Here is a 13,495-nt window from a genome sequence, read left to right on the forward strand (position 1 = left end):
GAGCCTCTTCCTCTGGTGGCGCCAGGGCTCTGCCACTGTTCCATTTCCTCTTCCTCCTTCTGGTCTGTGAGCACAGTTGTCCTCCTCCTCCGGTCAAGCCTCAGTCACCTTCTTGCCTCCATCCTCTTCTCTGGTGGTGCAGTTTCTCTGGACATCTAATCTCACCTCCAGCTCTGCAACATACTAGAGTGAATTAACTGGCTTGTAGAAAAAGGAAAAAACTGCCAGATCATTTTAGTAATTTTTCTAAGCTTGAATGTCAAACTTTTGATGGCTTCAGAATCAAGCTTGCTATTTTCCTTGTCTTATAGTTTTAATAGAATATCTTTGGGTTGTGGGGGCAGTCTGTCAGACATGTATAAATGTTACTGGTTCCACCTTCTCAGATGTGGGAATTTACTTTTCCATTTTCTGTCACTGTAAACAGTGTTTTTGGAGTGTTGGTCAAATGAATACATCTGCAGACAAACTGGACTGAGTTGTGAAGGACATGTTACACTTTTGCCAATAAATTATTAATTATGAAAGTAACTTAGCTGCAGCCTGGACTGTAAAATGTCCAATTCATAAAGCAAGTTATTGAAATAACTCAGTAAACCACTTTTGTGAAACAAACTAGCTGTGGGGGTAAAATAAAAGTCACCCAAACTTCCTTATAAATCACTTTTCTTTATTTAAATCAGCGTTAGGCAGTTATGCTATGAACAACACAGGAAAATGGAAAAAAAGTGACAAAAAAAAAAAAAAGACATTAAAACAAGACAGATCCAGTTAATATTAACCAAACTTGGCACTGGATAGGTGTTAATGGAAAGAGGAAAAAAAAACCAAAACATTTGTCATACTCAGAATAGAAGTGCCTCCAGTAATCGTTATGGTCTCATCAGCATTGTTACCTCTTTAAAATACCATTTTCCCAGATTCAAACTGATCCCATCTTCTACCTTCGACTGCCTCCATGTGTTGGTGGGTCTGATTGAACACGACAGGTGAGGTACCATAATGTCGCCACAGTCCGTAAGATCGCTACAACTGCTCACACATTCAGCTCAGGATTTACACCAAGAGGAGGCAGACGCACAGCAGTTTGATGAGGAACAAAGCAACACTCTCCCACATCTGTTGCCATCTCACCACCCATGAACTGTACCATCACACAGGCGATGTCAAGCTCAGGAGCTATACTTTGAGCATGGCCCTTTATAAATCGACCAATTCTTTTAAAAAAAAAAAAAGTAAAAAAGAAAAGGAGAACTTCTGACACCACAAAAAAACCACTCAATTTCCAATGGTAAGTAGTGCACAGCAACAAAAGAAAATACCAATAAAAAAAAAAAAAAGAACAACCAATTTATAAGGTATAAACTTGGCTAGGTCATACATCCATCAAAAACAAGACAAGCCAAACAAAAGTATTCCCTCTCCCAGAAAACAAAGCCATGATATCATTTATAAAAACCGACATAAAAATGTGATCAGTTCACGCTCACCTGGAACAGACGCTGAAGCAGGCCGTGGCTATTTGTGGTGGACCTGACTGTGACAGTACAGATGCTTAGGAACTTTGCATCAATTTATCCCCTGTGGAGGTTTTATAAGGGGAGGGAAATAAACTTTCTGAAACACTGAGTGGCTGGTGGGTTTACCCACCAAATAACCTACAGTATATGACTAAACCATTTTCCACTGGTTTTAAACTTCTCCACCAGTACTCAAAGAAAATCAGACTTCAAAATGTACCAGAACATCAACATGAACTCTTCTATTCATAATAAACTTAAGGAGGGATTTCAGTGGAAATAGGGCTTGCGAGGAAAAGGTAGAGCCAATCCCAAACCTGGAGAAATGAGAGGCAGACAGGAGGGAGAGGAGGAGGAGACGATTCCCTCTGATGTTTGAGGAGCATCAAGAGCCGAAAGAGAGAAGAGGGATAAATAGATATATACTCTGCAATGGGGCAAGGGGGGAAATGTGTGCGTGTGTCTGTGTGTATGCATGGTCTGTCCGTTCAGTGCTTTATCTGACGGTGACTCCAAGTTTTTCCAGCACACGGACTCCTTTCTCCTGGTACTCCTGCCGGGTCAGCCAGAAGTTGTCCTTGTCCTTCATAATGTCGGCCAGCACAGCTCCACCCAGGAACACCATGTGCTTTCGTCTGGGAGGGTCCTCAATCCGGATCTTAAATTTCTACAAGACAAGGGGACACAGACATAGAAGATCATCCTCTATGACAAAAAAGAGTCCGGCTGCCTAACTCAGTTTGGATTATGTTCAGATTTGCATTCGAAATTGATCCAGAGGAACAAATCATGTTTTTGTATAAAAATAAATAAACTTTACTGCTGTCAAGGGAAACTTGGGAACAGCCTTCATAATTTTGGCTTTCAGTGCAGTTTGGCTCAACCGCTGACAGCAATAATACAGAACATTAGTCTGAAGCAGAAAAGCCAGTCCAGGTGTCCTCTTTGCTTTTTGATAATGTCCATGTACACTGTTTTACAAGCATCATATTGATACCCAACATTAGATTCTTTCTATGAGCAGCTTAGCATAACCAACTGCATTAATATTCGCTTTGGCCACATGGAAGCAGGACACGCTGTAAACACAATACTGACATCAAACACCACCAAATACAGTTAATACAGTGCACTTTACAGCAACACCTGTGACATTACACAATCATTTAAATCCATAAAATACTGATTAATGCTGCTTTAAAGTCATAAACCACTTAAAATCTGCTTCATGACAGCTCGGTCATTCTTCGATTCATGTCATATACAACTTTATCCAGTGGTAACTATTTCTAAGATGGAAAAGAATCAAAACATCAGTTCAACCTTTTCCAGCAACTCTCGCAGCATAATTGACTTCTGTCAGTATGCCTAAACATTCATATTTACACCAAATATGGTAAAAAACACAGCTTGTGATTATTGGTCACGCGTGTAGCTGAAAGCAACAAAAATGGATACAAGTTCAGGCTACAGATGTGGTTCAAGTAGTAACATATCAAAGTTCAGAGCATTTAGCCACTAATCGTAGTGTTAGCATGAGCAAATGGAGCATATAGAACAGGCAAAAAACAAGTGGAATATGGTGCAGTTTATCGCTTGAGAAGTTTTTAAAGGGTGTTTTGATACTCATTTTCCCCAGGTGTGAACTAAAGCAGCCCCTGCTCTCTATGAAAGACTAAGCAGACAAGAAGGTCCCCTGTTCTGTTGCAGACTGTGCATAGTGGTGTTACTTTTCATGAAAGACAGGTGAGAAACACTCAATACCGTTATAAAACGAGATAACTGGCTTAAGAAGAGCAAGGCTGTTTGCAGATGATGGCAGAAATATAAAACACGTAGACATTCTGTTAAATGTCAGTCATCTGTAGACCCGTTTTTGAGATGTTGGCACAGAAACGTATGATATGTTTCCAAATATTTATCATTTATAAATGGGCCCCACACATTTTGTGAGTGAAATGCTCTAAGATAAATGAAAGTTTGTTATCCTCTGGCATCACCTAGTGGCCATCTGTGTACAATTCACCCAACAGACATCACAATCAAAAACTTTGCTCCCAAACCTTGCAGATGTGTTTGAGACAGATGTGGTTCAAGTAGTAACTGATCATAACTCAAGGTGTTTAATTTATTCTACTGTGAACTCAGAGTGTGTGGGGGACAAAGGAGGCACTGTCAGTCGTCAGTCACGGTTTATTCATTAAACTGACTCAAATACTTTTCTTGGGGTTGTTGTACTTTTTTGTATTTTACTGCTTTCTCACATGTGGGAAACCCTACCCAGGCCAAATTAAACAAACCCTGAGAACCAGCTGGAAATATTAATTCACACTGAGAGGCCTGATGCAGCGAGTTCAGTCGACTCCTGTAACAGCAGCACCTTTTTTTTTTTTTTAAGATTAAACCGGTCACAGACCTAGCCAAGTTCTAATTTGGGTAAAATTAATGATGTGTGGCCTGTTTTCAAAGTCACAGACATTCTTTAAGACAGATCAATCCATAGTACTCTTGTACATACAGAAGTACCATCACTGATGAGGCATTGAGGTTCAGGTTCTTACCGAAAGCTTGTCAACATCTCCCTTGAGCACACGCTCCAGGTATAGCTGCTTGAGTTCTCGTTCCAGCCGAGACGGCAGGCCTGGATACATGGTGGATCCCCCTGATAACACGATGTGTTTGTAGAACTCAGGCCTGAAGACGGGCAGACACAAAGAGGGTGAGAGTAGGAAGACAGCCAGTAACATGCAAGCAGGAAGAGAAGCCTCTTAAAAATCATACGTCGCTAGTTTTATCTTTCCAGTGTTGAAATTTTGCTTTCAAGACAGCAATACATAAAAAGTCTCATCATGGGTTTCCAAGCATACACTTTCATAGGTTTCACCACTCATACATTCCCATGGTCAGTCTTCATACTTTCCATCCAGAACACTCCTGTGCAAGAAATGTTTAGTTTGATGCCTAAAACCCTTTATTGCTTTAGTGGGATTTCACTTTTGGCTAACGCCACCATTTTACAAATCTGTATGTGTGTGCGTGCTGTGACTTGTTACTGTCGTGTATTATTCTGTGTTAGATGTGTGGTTAGGGGTTTAGTTGGCTTCACCTGGTGTCTATGTCAGCTGCTTGGATAGTGTTGAAGAGGAGCTCGGCCACCCCAACGCCCTCCACGTTGATGAGGTGGGGCTGGAACAGAGCCTCAGGGGCTTCAAACCGCTCTCCTCCCACCTTGATCACACGACCATCTGGCAGCTGTAGATGTGTGGGAGGAATGAGATGAAAAGAGAAGGAAACAAGAAACTACGACACCACTGCAAAGGTAGGATTTAATGTGTGACTCAGGGGGCTAAAGGGTGTGAATCTTGAAAATAAGAATCAAGAATGCCACCGTTCAGTGGCTGATTGTGATGTAGAAAAGAAGCCACAGCCTGTCGAAAAATATTTTTAAAGAAAGTTATGGATTTACTGCTGTTTGAAAATAAAATCGACTAAGACTGATAATATTGTACAGCACCCCAAACAGAGTACAGTGAGTCAGTGTGTAAGGCTTCATTCAGCTGAGGGCAGTGGGAGGAAGTGGAGCCCAGCTGCCGCTGCAGAGATGGCTACACAGGGAATGTGACGTGCAGTTCAGGGCCTTTAGCCAGTTACATTAGCCTCCTTGTTTCGTTACACATAGACACAAAACTGTACACATGCATGTAAACACAAACACTAACTAACCCAAACACACATGGTCACACCAAGCTCAGAGACACAACGTGCTCGGTAAGGCGTGCAGTAACGCAGACTTCAGGACCTGCGTTTAGATTCTGTGGTTCCTTCTGCTGGGAAAAGGCCTTGGAAAGAAAAGCAAGTGGTGGAGAAGCACTGCACCCCCAAATGTCTGAGTCAGCAGCACTACCCTGGCCTGAACAGCCAACAGAGCAAACAGCTGGCAGCCTACTTAGCTCCGAGCACAAACTGATTTAGTTACGCCATTAGTTTTGACTTCTACAAAATACTGTCACCTTTGAATAACAAATGCTTCGGGAGGGATTATTTGTACAATGGTGCTATTTTAAGCAGAAATGTGAAACATCTGTGCATAGAAAAAACTCACTTTATATTAAAAAAGTAAACTAAGCAGATCTGAGAACTGCCGCTGGGCTGGAAATGTGAAATAAGAAAAACAAAGGCCAACCTAAAAAGAAGAAAAGAAAAAAAACGACAAAATCTGGATCTCAAACGAGTAAATTCTGTGAATTTTTGTAACATTTACTGCTATTTCACATGTATCTTAAAAACATTGTCCTCATATTCAGTCTCACTGTGTCCTGACCCTTTTATTCTTGAGGTGACAAGTTAGCTCATTGGCATTTTTCTAGGTTATTTTCATTTTTATTGCTGTTTTTGGTCACATGTATGACAGGTGGAAGCAGGAGACATGGAGACTTAGGGTGGAATAACAAGGAATGCGTCTAGGATAGCGGGCCGCCACTGTCATCCCAGGGGAGTTTATTAAAACTGTTTATTGTAGTTCCTCATTTACATGTTCCCACTATGTATTTTTATGTTTCTCTTTTTTTTTTATCTAATTATTTTTTTGATGCCAGCTGAGTCATTAATGCACTGACACCACACATGTCATCTGTCACTTGTGTTATGGTAATCTAAGCAGATTTATATTTTATTTATACAAACTCAAACATGCGAGTGTCTACCGTGTATGATTCCACCAGCACAGTAGTCTCCAGCGCCAGCTTCTGCTCCTGCTCAATGTTGTAGCCCACGTAGCACAGCTTCTCCTTCATCATGCGTACTGTCTCAAAGTCTGCAGAGTGGTTGAAGGCGTAACCCCTCAACAACAACAACTGCACCCAGACAGGGAGGAAGAAGTGCAGGGAAACAGAAAAGAAAAAGAAAAGAGATGGTGAGGAAGGGCAGAAAGCATCATTCTATCAAGTTACTTGTGATCCCTTCATATGTTTATTTAAACAAGGACTAGTACTACTTCTAACAGTAAAATTATGATCATCTTGCAAAGAGGAGGATACCAGTTTCTCCTTCCTAAAGAACAAGAAGACTGGCAAGACATTCTGGATTATGATTATACCCATTTAAAGAAACTGGATTTAAACATATTAAGGATTTTCAAGGATGTATGTAAACATCTCAAGTATTAAGGTGCAATGCCAGTAAGTCTCATTATTTAAGGTCCATCACATGAAGCACAAGCCGCATGATTTTTAAAACAATCAGCACATCTTTCTCATACTAAGAGACTGTTAGGACTACTATGAAACACTGGATACCTTGATGAGGTAGCGGGTGATGTCCCTGCCTGCGATGTCCAGGCGTCTCGTCAGGTGAGGCAGGCTGAAGCCTTCATACACGGGACAAATGTGTGTGACACCGTCACCTGAATCCACCACCACACCAGTCAGAAGGCCTAAACAGAGACACACATGTTAGAGTTAATAACCTACAACTGTACCACATTAGGTGTGGTTGTGTCTGGGTTTTATCTTGGGCTCCTGACTGATAGCATATTCACTGAGTAAACACACAAAAACTGGAAAGATAACATCTACTGCAGTGACGCTGAGCTCCTGGTACTAAACTCACACAAAATGTTACAGCAGTATGCAGACAAAAACAGAGTCTCACTGTGGGTGCAAGCAGTTTCAGAGCACCACTCAGGTTGGGTTTAACATCTAATAATGTCAGGTTGTCACATCTATCACTGGAACACTGCAAAGTAATCTGGTACAAAAACATCATACCCGTTATCTAAGATGTAAATCTTTGCACAAAATGTTTGACAAAGGTGTAGCAGTTAAATACTGTCTCATTATTTCCACAATTAAATCTGAGTTAAAAATCTAGAAAAACATCTGTGATGAGAACACTGAAGTAAACAGAACTTTTTATTTTTATTTTTTATTATACCTTATTATAGTATATTTTACTATACTTTTTTATTATACTTGCTGCCCAAGCATGCACATGTCTCTTTTTACCTTGGGCATACAGTGTCAGCACAGCTTGGATAGCAATGTAGACTCCTGCAAACTGGTAGGTCTCAAACATCACCTGCAGGAGAGGCCAGTAAACATCAGACTGTAAGAACAATCGCTGGTCTATTGATGAAACCAAATACGCACAGTACATCTGCACAGCAGAGCATGGGGAATTACCCCTATAGCACAAAGCAGAATGAAATTAGGTCAGAGGATTAACTCAATGTGGCATTAAAACACACTTCCCTTAATGGCTATTCAAAGCTGGCTTAAACAAGTTCAGATTTATTTAACTCAAACGTTTGGGTGTTAAGCAACAGGAAGGACTGTTACGTTGTGGTCCTTTATAAGAATTATACTGACAAATTGAAAAATCTGGGCACTGGTAACTACTAATGTCAGTGCTTTGATTAATTTAATATAGAGCAAGTGAGTACTGGATACTGCAGAGCAGAGAAGAACCTCTGACCCCAGTAAGAAATGCATCAACTAGCCAATTTCCCACGACTACAAGCTTCACACAGTTAGACACGTATTTCAGTGTACCTCAATGATTTTCTCACGGTTTTTGGTGGGGTTCATGGGGGGCTCGGTCAGAAGGATCTTGCAGTTGCGTGAGTCAATGTTGAGCTTCTCTGGGCCGAAGGTGTAGTCCCACAGGTGCTTCATGTCGTCCCAGTTCCTGACTATACCATTCTCCATGGGGTAGTTGACCTCCAGCATGGAGCGTAGCTCGCTGGCCTCGTCCCCCACCATCAGGTCCTGGAGGGAGAGGTCAAATGTCAACAGATACATTTTTTTGAAACAGGGCAGCAGAGATCCCCTTTTCAGAAGAACGGATTGGATCATACACTGATTAGGGAAGGAACTAAAGCATTGGTTTGAGCAGTAAAATCCCCCCCCCCAACAACAACAAAAACAAAAAAACAAGCACATCATTCATGTTCCATTTGATCCTGAATAAGACAACTGTCAGATGCATTCAAGCAGCTCTTCACTTTAAAATTCCATCACCCTGCATGCACTGCAAGGCACTATTCTCCATGCATCTACACCTGGAAACATTTCCCTCTGGCTACAGTAAAACACTTGTTTTCACACCATTCAACTAGCTGCATGCACGGTAGCCTGGCAGTATAAACAACTGCTGAGTTAAATCTCAGTGTTAGCCTCACAGTCAAGCATCTCACTTCCACCTCGAGCCATCGAAAGCCTACTGAAGGCAGCCATTTTATGGGTTCATTCAGTGTGCTTTGGCATTAACAAAGTACAAGCCATTGGCACTGCCTCCATCTGGGCTCGAGAAAAAAAAAAAAAAAGAAGTAAAATGAAAAACAGATGTCCCTCCATCTCCAAATTTCAGCTGTCTGCCATGCATCCTTGAGTATGGACACTTCCTCTGCAATTGTACACACATGCAAATAGTGAAGTAAATGCTCTCATCTTAAATATGCTCATGTTTCATAATGGTAGGGTTAATAGATCTATGATACATAAGGATACGCAACACATGGCACTAAATGCTGCAGGCTGACATTTTAAGGTCTTTATTTAACTGAAAACTGATTATTTCAGTCCTTAAATAGCAGCAGAAATGAGGGAGGTGTAGCCGTCAGGATGCACCAGCAGATCAGAGAAAATGGAACCGGTCCAAAATCTCTTTTAGCCCTTCATCGATAACAGCTGGCCTATGATTCATTGCAGCTGTTCCTGCAACACTTTGAGCCTGGAGAAAGGAGCGTACTAATATAAGGTGCTGTCTGACTCTGCCACTCATCTGCCCAACAACATCCAAACTCAAAACCAAAAATCAGCAAACAAGTTGAAATGGGCAAGAAAGAAATCACTGTGAGAGGAAAAAAATGAAAGGAAACAAAGGAAGAAAACAACAAAAATTATTTAAAACCAAGAAGAAGAGCTGCTTTTTTAGTTGAGCTCAAACAACTGTCCGAAGCAGGCAAGAACAGGAGGCACACACCAACCTGAACTTACCATCTTCTGGGCATTCTACTTCACCGCAGAGGAATAAAACATGGAAGAAGAGGAGGGTAGATACAAAATAATAAAAAGATGAATAAACAAAAGAACAGGAGAGAGAGATAGGTTTCATGCTAAAATAATGGGAATCTGACATTTAGACCTCTGCCGCTTAAAGAACAGCATCGCTTCAAAAATTTCAGCAGGTACAATGTGTGTTTTAGAGCATAGATTGTTATCTAACACAGTTCATAGCTGAACTGGAGCGCTCATTTTGAAACTATAACAGATCTTTTACAGTAAAATTACACAGTCTGCGGCTTTGACATTGTGCCTATACTAAAAAAAAAGAAAAACAACTCGGTGCTTTTTCCTCTCATTTCCAGCTTACAGTCTATTTTTGTTTAATCACTGGCTTCCTGACCAAGTTTGTCTTTGAAATCAAGATTTTCTGGTGGACCACTTCCTACCTTGATCTCAATGTTTCCCACTTTGGCTGTCGAGCGAATGATGGGCCTCCCAACAAGCGCAGGGAAGATGTGCTCTGGGAAGTTGGAGCCTGCATAGCCGCACTTGACAAACTAAAAAAAAAGACATGAAAAGCACAGAGGAAGTGATGAAGAAATACATTCAAGTACTGTGCAGTCCAGCAAGTCACCATGACTGGCATCCTGCTGATAACAGTAGCATTTAGACCGAGATAAAAATACAATCACCGAAACTTCAGTGTTACAGCTTTTATGTATGAATATGTATGAACATTTGTGGTCAAAACCAGCACAACAGTAGAAAATCTAAAAATGTCTCAAAATAAGGAAATAAAAACTAGAATGACTGCAGTTGATGACATTACAAAGTCAATTTTATCTTATATAGCTAATCATAAAAAACTGATATACAATGCCACGTTAAAAATGTTAATACCAAATGAAAAATTAGTAAGACTAGTAATAAATTCCTTTTTGACTAAATTCCTATAATTTTCAAACATTTACACACGCAATTATCCATGTTGTGTGTGCATAACAGCAAAGCATGCTGAGGGAATTACTGCTCATTGAAGTGAAAGAAAGCAGTGCTATTAGCTCAAAACTGCATCACTGGACTGAAAGCAGCACTAAAGACCAAGAAAAGCATTTAAGCTGTATCGTGCGACTAAAGCTACAATCCCAGACAATGTCTTGTTTCAGAATAAAAGATTGATATATTAACATTTTCCTTCATATGCAAGCTGTGGCACTGATACACACACGTCCACCTTGCTTGGTGAATTTCAGTGAAAAATTATAAAATTTACTAGTAAACCAAACAATTCAGTTGTCTTTTGTCTTGTGCTGCAGATGCACAAAGCTAAGTTAAACAGTGAGATCTCACAGCAGCCTCTGGTGTAAAACTGTAGGTATCAGGACTCTAGTGTTAGTGACATACGTGGCTGTGGTTTAGACTCTCTCACTTCCTCTCTAACACAGAAGAAGTCTTTTTTCTGGCTTTGCACAACACACTTGAAAAGTCACATCTCAAAAAAAGCCTTATTAGTCATGAACATGCTGAGCCAACATCCTTTTGATGGCTGACAAGGTTCAGAAAGAGTATGCAGCTATGTTCCAACAAACAACGTACTGCCTGTGTGCAATGCAAAATTTGTAAAATTAAACATGATCTCATCAGTTTTTCAATCCTTATGTATGTAAATACCAGAATGTAAATTAGACTAAGTTAAAATCAAAATTACTATTCAAAATCTTAAGTACAGGTGCAAAAGGATTATTAGTACACAAAAGTATATTTAAACTATCAAAAACACTCATTCTGCAGTAAAATATCCCCCGTGGTTGGTATATTATTACATACAAAATTATTTGACTGTTAATAATAATGCATAAATTGTAATTACTTTAACAATGAGCTATGTTAGTCCAGTGGTTCCCAATCAGGCCCCTGCAAAGGGAAACAAAAATTTGAGGGGATGCAAGACGACTAATGGAAAATGTTTTCAGTTTTGGGACTTTTCTCTGCGCTAATCTTTGATTTTTGTTTAATATTTAATTTATTTTGCGTCAAACAGTTATTTCACTGAAACCGTGTAACAGCTAACAACTCACAGACATCTGAAGTAGAAAAACTTCCAATTTGTAAGTGGACAAAGCCAAAAAGGTTTAATCTTGAACAATGCGTCTAAAAATATATTTGCTTTATGTAAAAATAGCTCGTAAAATATATGTATTTAGCTAGTGGAGTAAAGAGTAACGAAGAGAAACGAACTGAGATGCAAGGAAATGTATCAGAAAATTAAAACACAAGCAGGCTAAAATAAATTGTACTTAATTACAGAACTTAACGAAACATATTTTGTCACTGGTGTGGTTTGTCCATGGTTCGAACGCCTTACTACCAAGGTAGTTAGGTGACATTTCCCTGTTAGCTGCCGAACAGGGGAAACATAAAGGTGGTTCCGCAATTCACTTGACACGGCCTAGTTAACGTTACACATACCTGACGCTGAATATCACTACAGAAATCTGGCTACTAAAACATGGTAATTGAACCAGTTGCACAATAGAAATAAATCTGGACAGGCCGAGTCGTTTGCTTAACAAATTACTGCTGTGACCCAAAGTATAAACCAGACACACAGCTGTTAAATATTAACTGCAAACTAGCAAGCTAGCCGCCTTAGCTTAATAACCGTTTGCTGTAACTGATCCGTTACTCGTCTGCTTTAATTTTGGTGTGCATGCAATTGTCAGAGCTATAACAAAGTTGTCTACTGAGCTTTTATGCTGACATTTAAACCCACTATACACGGCTCGTTTCTGTGTCAGCTCTGGATGAATGAAAATTAGCTAGCGGGCAGGCAGGCTAGCTACCCACCCAATTTATGCTAGTTAGCTTGGAAGTCCCACTTCCTGTTTCTGCAAACCGTTCGACAGAAACACCGTTTAAAGCAACCCAAAGACATGATAGCACGTCAAACTAAAGTGGAAAACTTACCCCAGTCCCATTGTCACAGACCACCACTTTCCTTCCCTGGCTGTCCATTATGTAAAAGCCAAGTTGCCACTGAACGTCCCTCAACTTTCTTCGGCAAGCCGGAAGGAAGACACACCAACCCGGCCGAGAGGAGGAAGGGAGGAGTGCTCATCCGGGGACATTCGTGCATTCACGCCACTCCCTCCAAGATTAACGCTTAATTGTACTGTCACAAGTGGACTGACGCCTTCTATTGCTTGGAATAAAACAAAAACTAAAAATTCTGGTCGGTGCTTGTATGGAATTAAACTGCATTTTCATTTGCAGCATGTAAAAATAAGTGTATGTCAAGTGAACGGGCCCCCGTCATACACAGGAGGAAATCCCCCAGACCGAAACAAAGGTGATTTGGTTTCCATTAGTAATCGGTTTGCATTTATTTATGGTCTTTTGTGTAGCGTTGTGGTCGTTTTGAGCCATTTGTGGTGATTTTAATCTCTTTGTAATAATTTTATGGGCTTTGTGTCTCTGTGGCTGGCTGTGGTGGGTTTCTGTATTTTCTCAGGAGAAATGAACTAAAGAAAAATAGCAAAACAAAGATTCCTGATACTTAAGTTCAACTATAGAAATAGTCTATTCAATTTGATTCAGGGGGTCAACAAAACTGCTCAGTAACCAGTCCTAATATTTCTAAACTTCAGGATTAATGGCATGTGTTTCATAAATAGTGTGGCTCCTGAGGACATGTAATAACTAATGTACAAATTATTGGTATTAATGCTCAAAGACAAGGAATAGCTATGCTCCCTATGAAAGAAAGTATCTGTGTTCTTAAGGAACAATGTTATCTGTGCTGGAATAAGGCTCAAAGGTCATGAGTGACCTCTGATCATGAGTGTAACAACAAATGGGGGAGACATACTGGAGCTGTTTCGAATTATTTATTTTCCAGTCTCTCTTCTGGAGACTCAAATAAACTGACTGATTTACTCCCACATAGGGTGTGGAATAATACTGACGGTTGTA

At 40.3% G+C, this 13,495-nt stretch overlaps 1 protein-coding gene across 1 annotated transcript; it reads right to left on the reverse strand.

Moving 5' to 3' along the window:
- Positions 1-661: 661 nt before the first annotated feature.
- On the reverse strand, positions 662-12,688 carry actr2b (actin related protein 2b). The gene is made up of 9 exons (XM_020601683.1): positions 12,491-12,688; positions 9,970-10,080; positions 8,069-8,284; positions 7,523-7,595; positions 6,815-6,951; positions 6,224-6,373; positions 4,627-4,772; positions 4,082-4,214; positions 662-2,187 (listed from the first exon to the last, which is right to left on the reverse strand). The coding sequence occupies exons 1-9, from the start codon at positions 12,536-12,538 to the stop codon at positions 2,017-2,019; spliced, it is 1,185 nt and encodes a 394-aa protein (XP_020457339.1). The 5' UTR covers positions 12,539-12,688; the 3' UTR covers positions 662-2,016.
- Between the last annotated feature and the right edge of the window lie 807 nt (positions 12,689-13,495).

This window comes from Monopterus albus, unplaced genomic scaffold (assembly GCF_001952655.1).
Source record: "Monopterus albus unplaced genomic scaffold, M_albus_1.0 scaffold52.1, whole genome shotgun sequence".
NCBI classification, from domain to species: domain Eukaryota; kingdom Metazoa; phylum Chordata; class Actinopteri; order Synbranchiformes; family Synbranchidae; genus Monopterus; species Monopterus albus.

What these genes read in the sequence shown, in the direction of transcription:
- actr2b (XM_020601683.1), bottom strand. Translation starts at nt 12,538, where the DNA reads ATGGACAGCCAGGGAAGGAAAGTGGTGGTCTGTGACAATGGGACTGGG. An exon ending in TCTGTGACAATGGGACTGGG is followed by an intron (nt 10,081 to 12,490) that starts GTAAGTTTTCCA and finishes CTTTTTTTTTAG; the next exon opens with TTTGTCAAGTGCGGCTATGC. An exon ending in GCTGACACTGTATGCCCAAG is followed by an intron (nt 6,952 to 7,522) that starts GTAAAAAGAGAC and finishes GTCTCTGTTTAG; the next exon opens with GCCTTCTGACTGGTGTGGTG.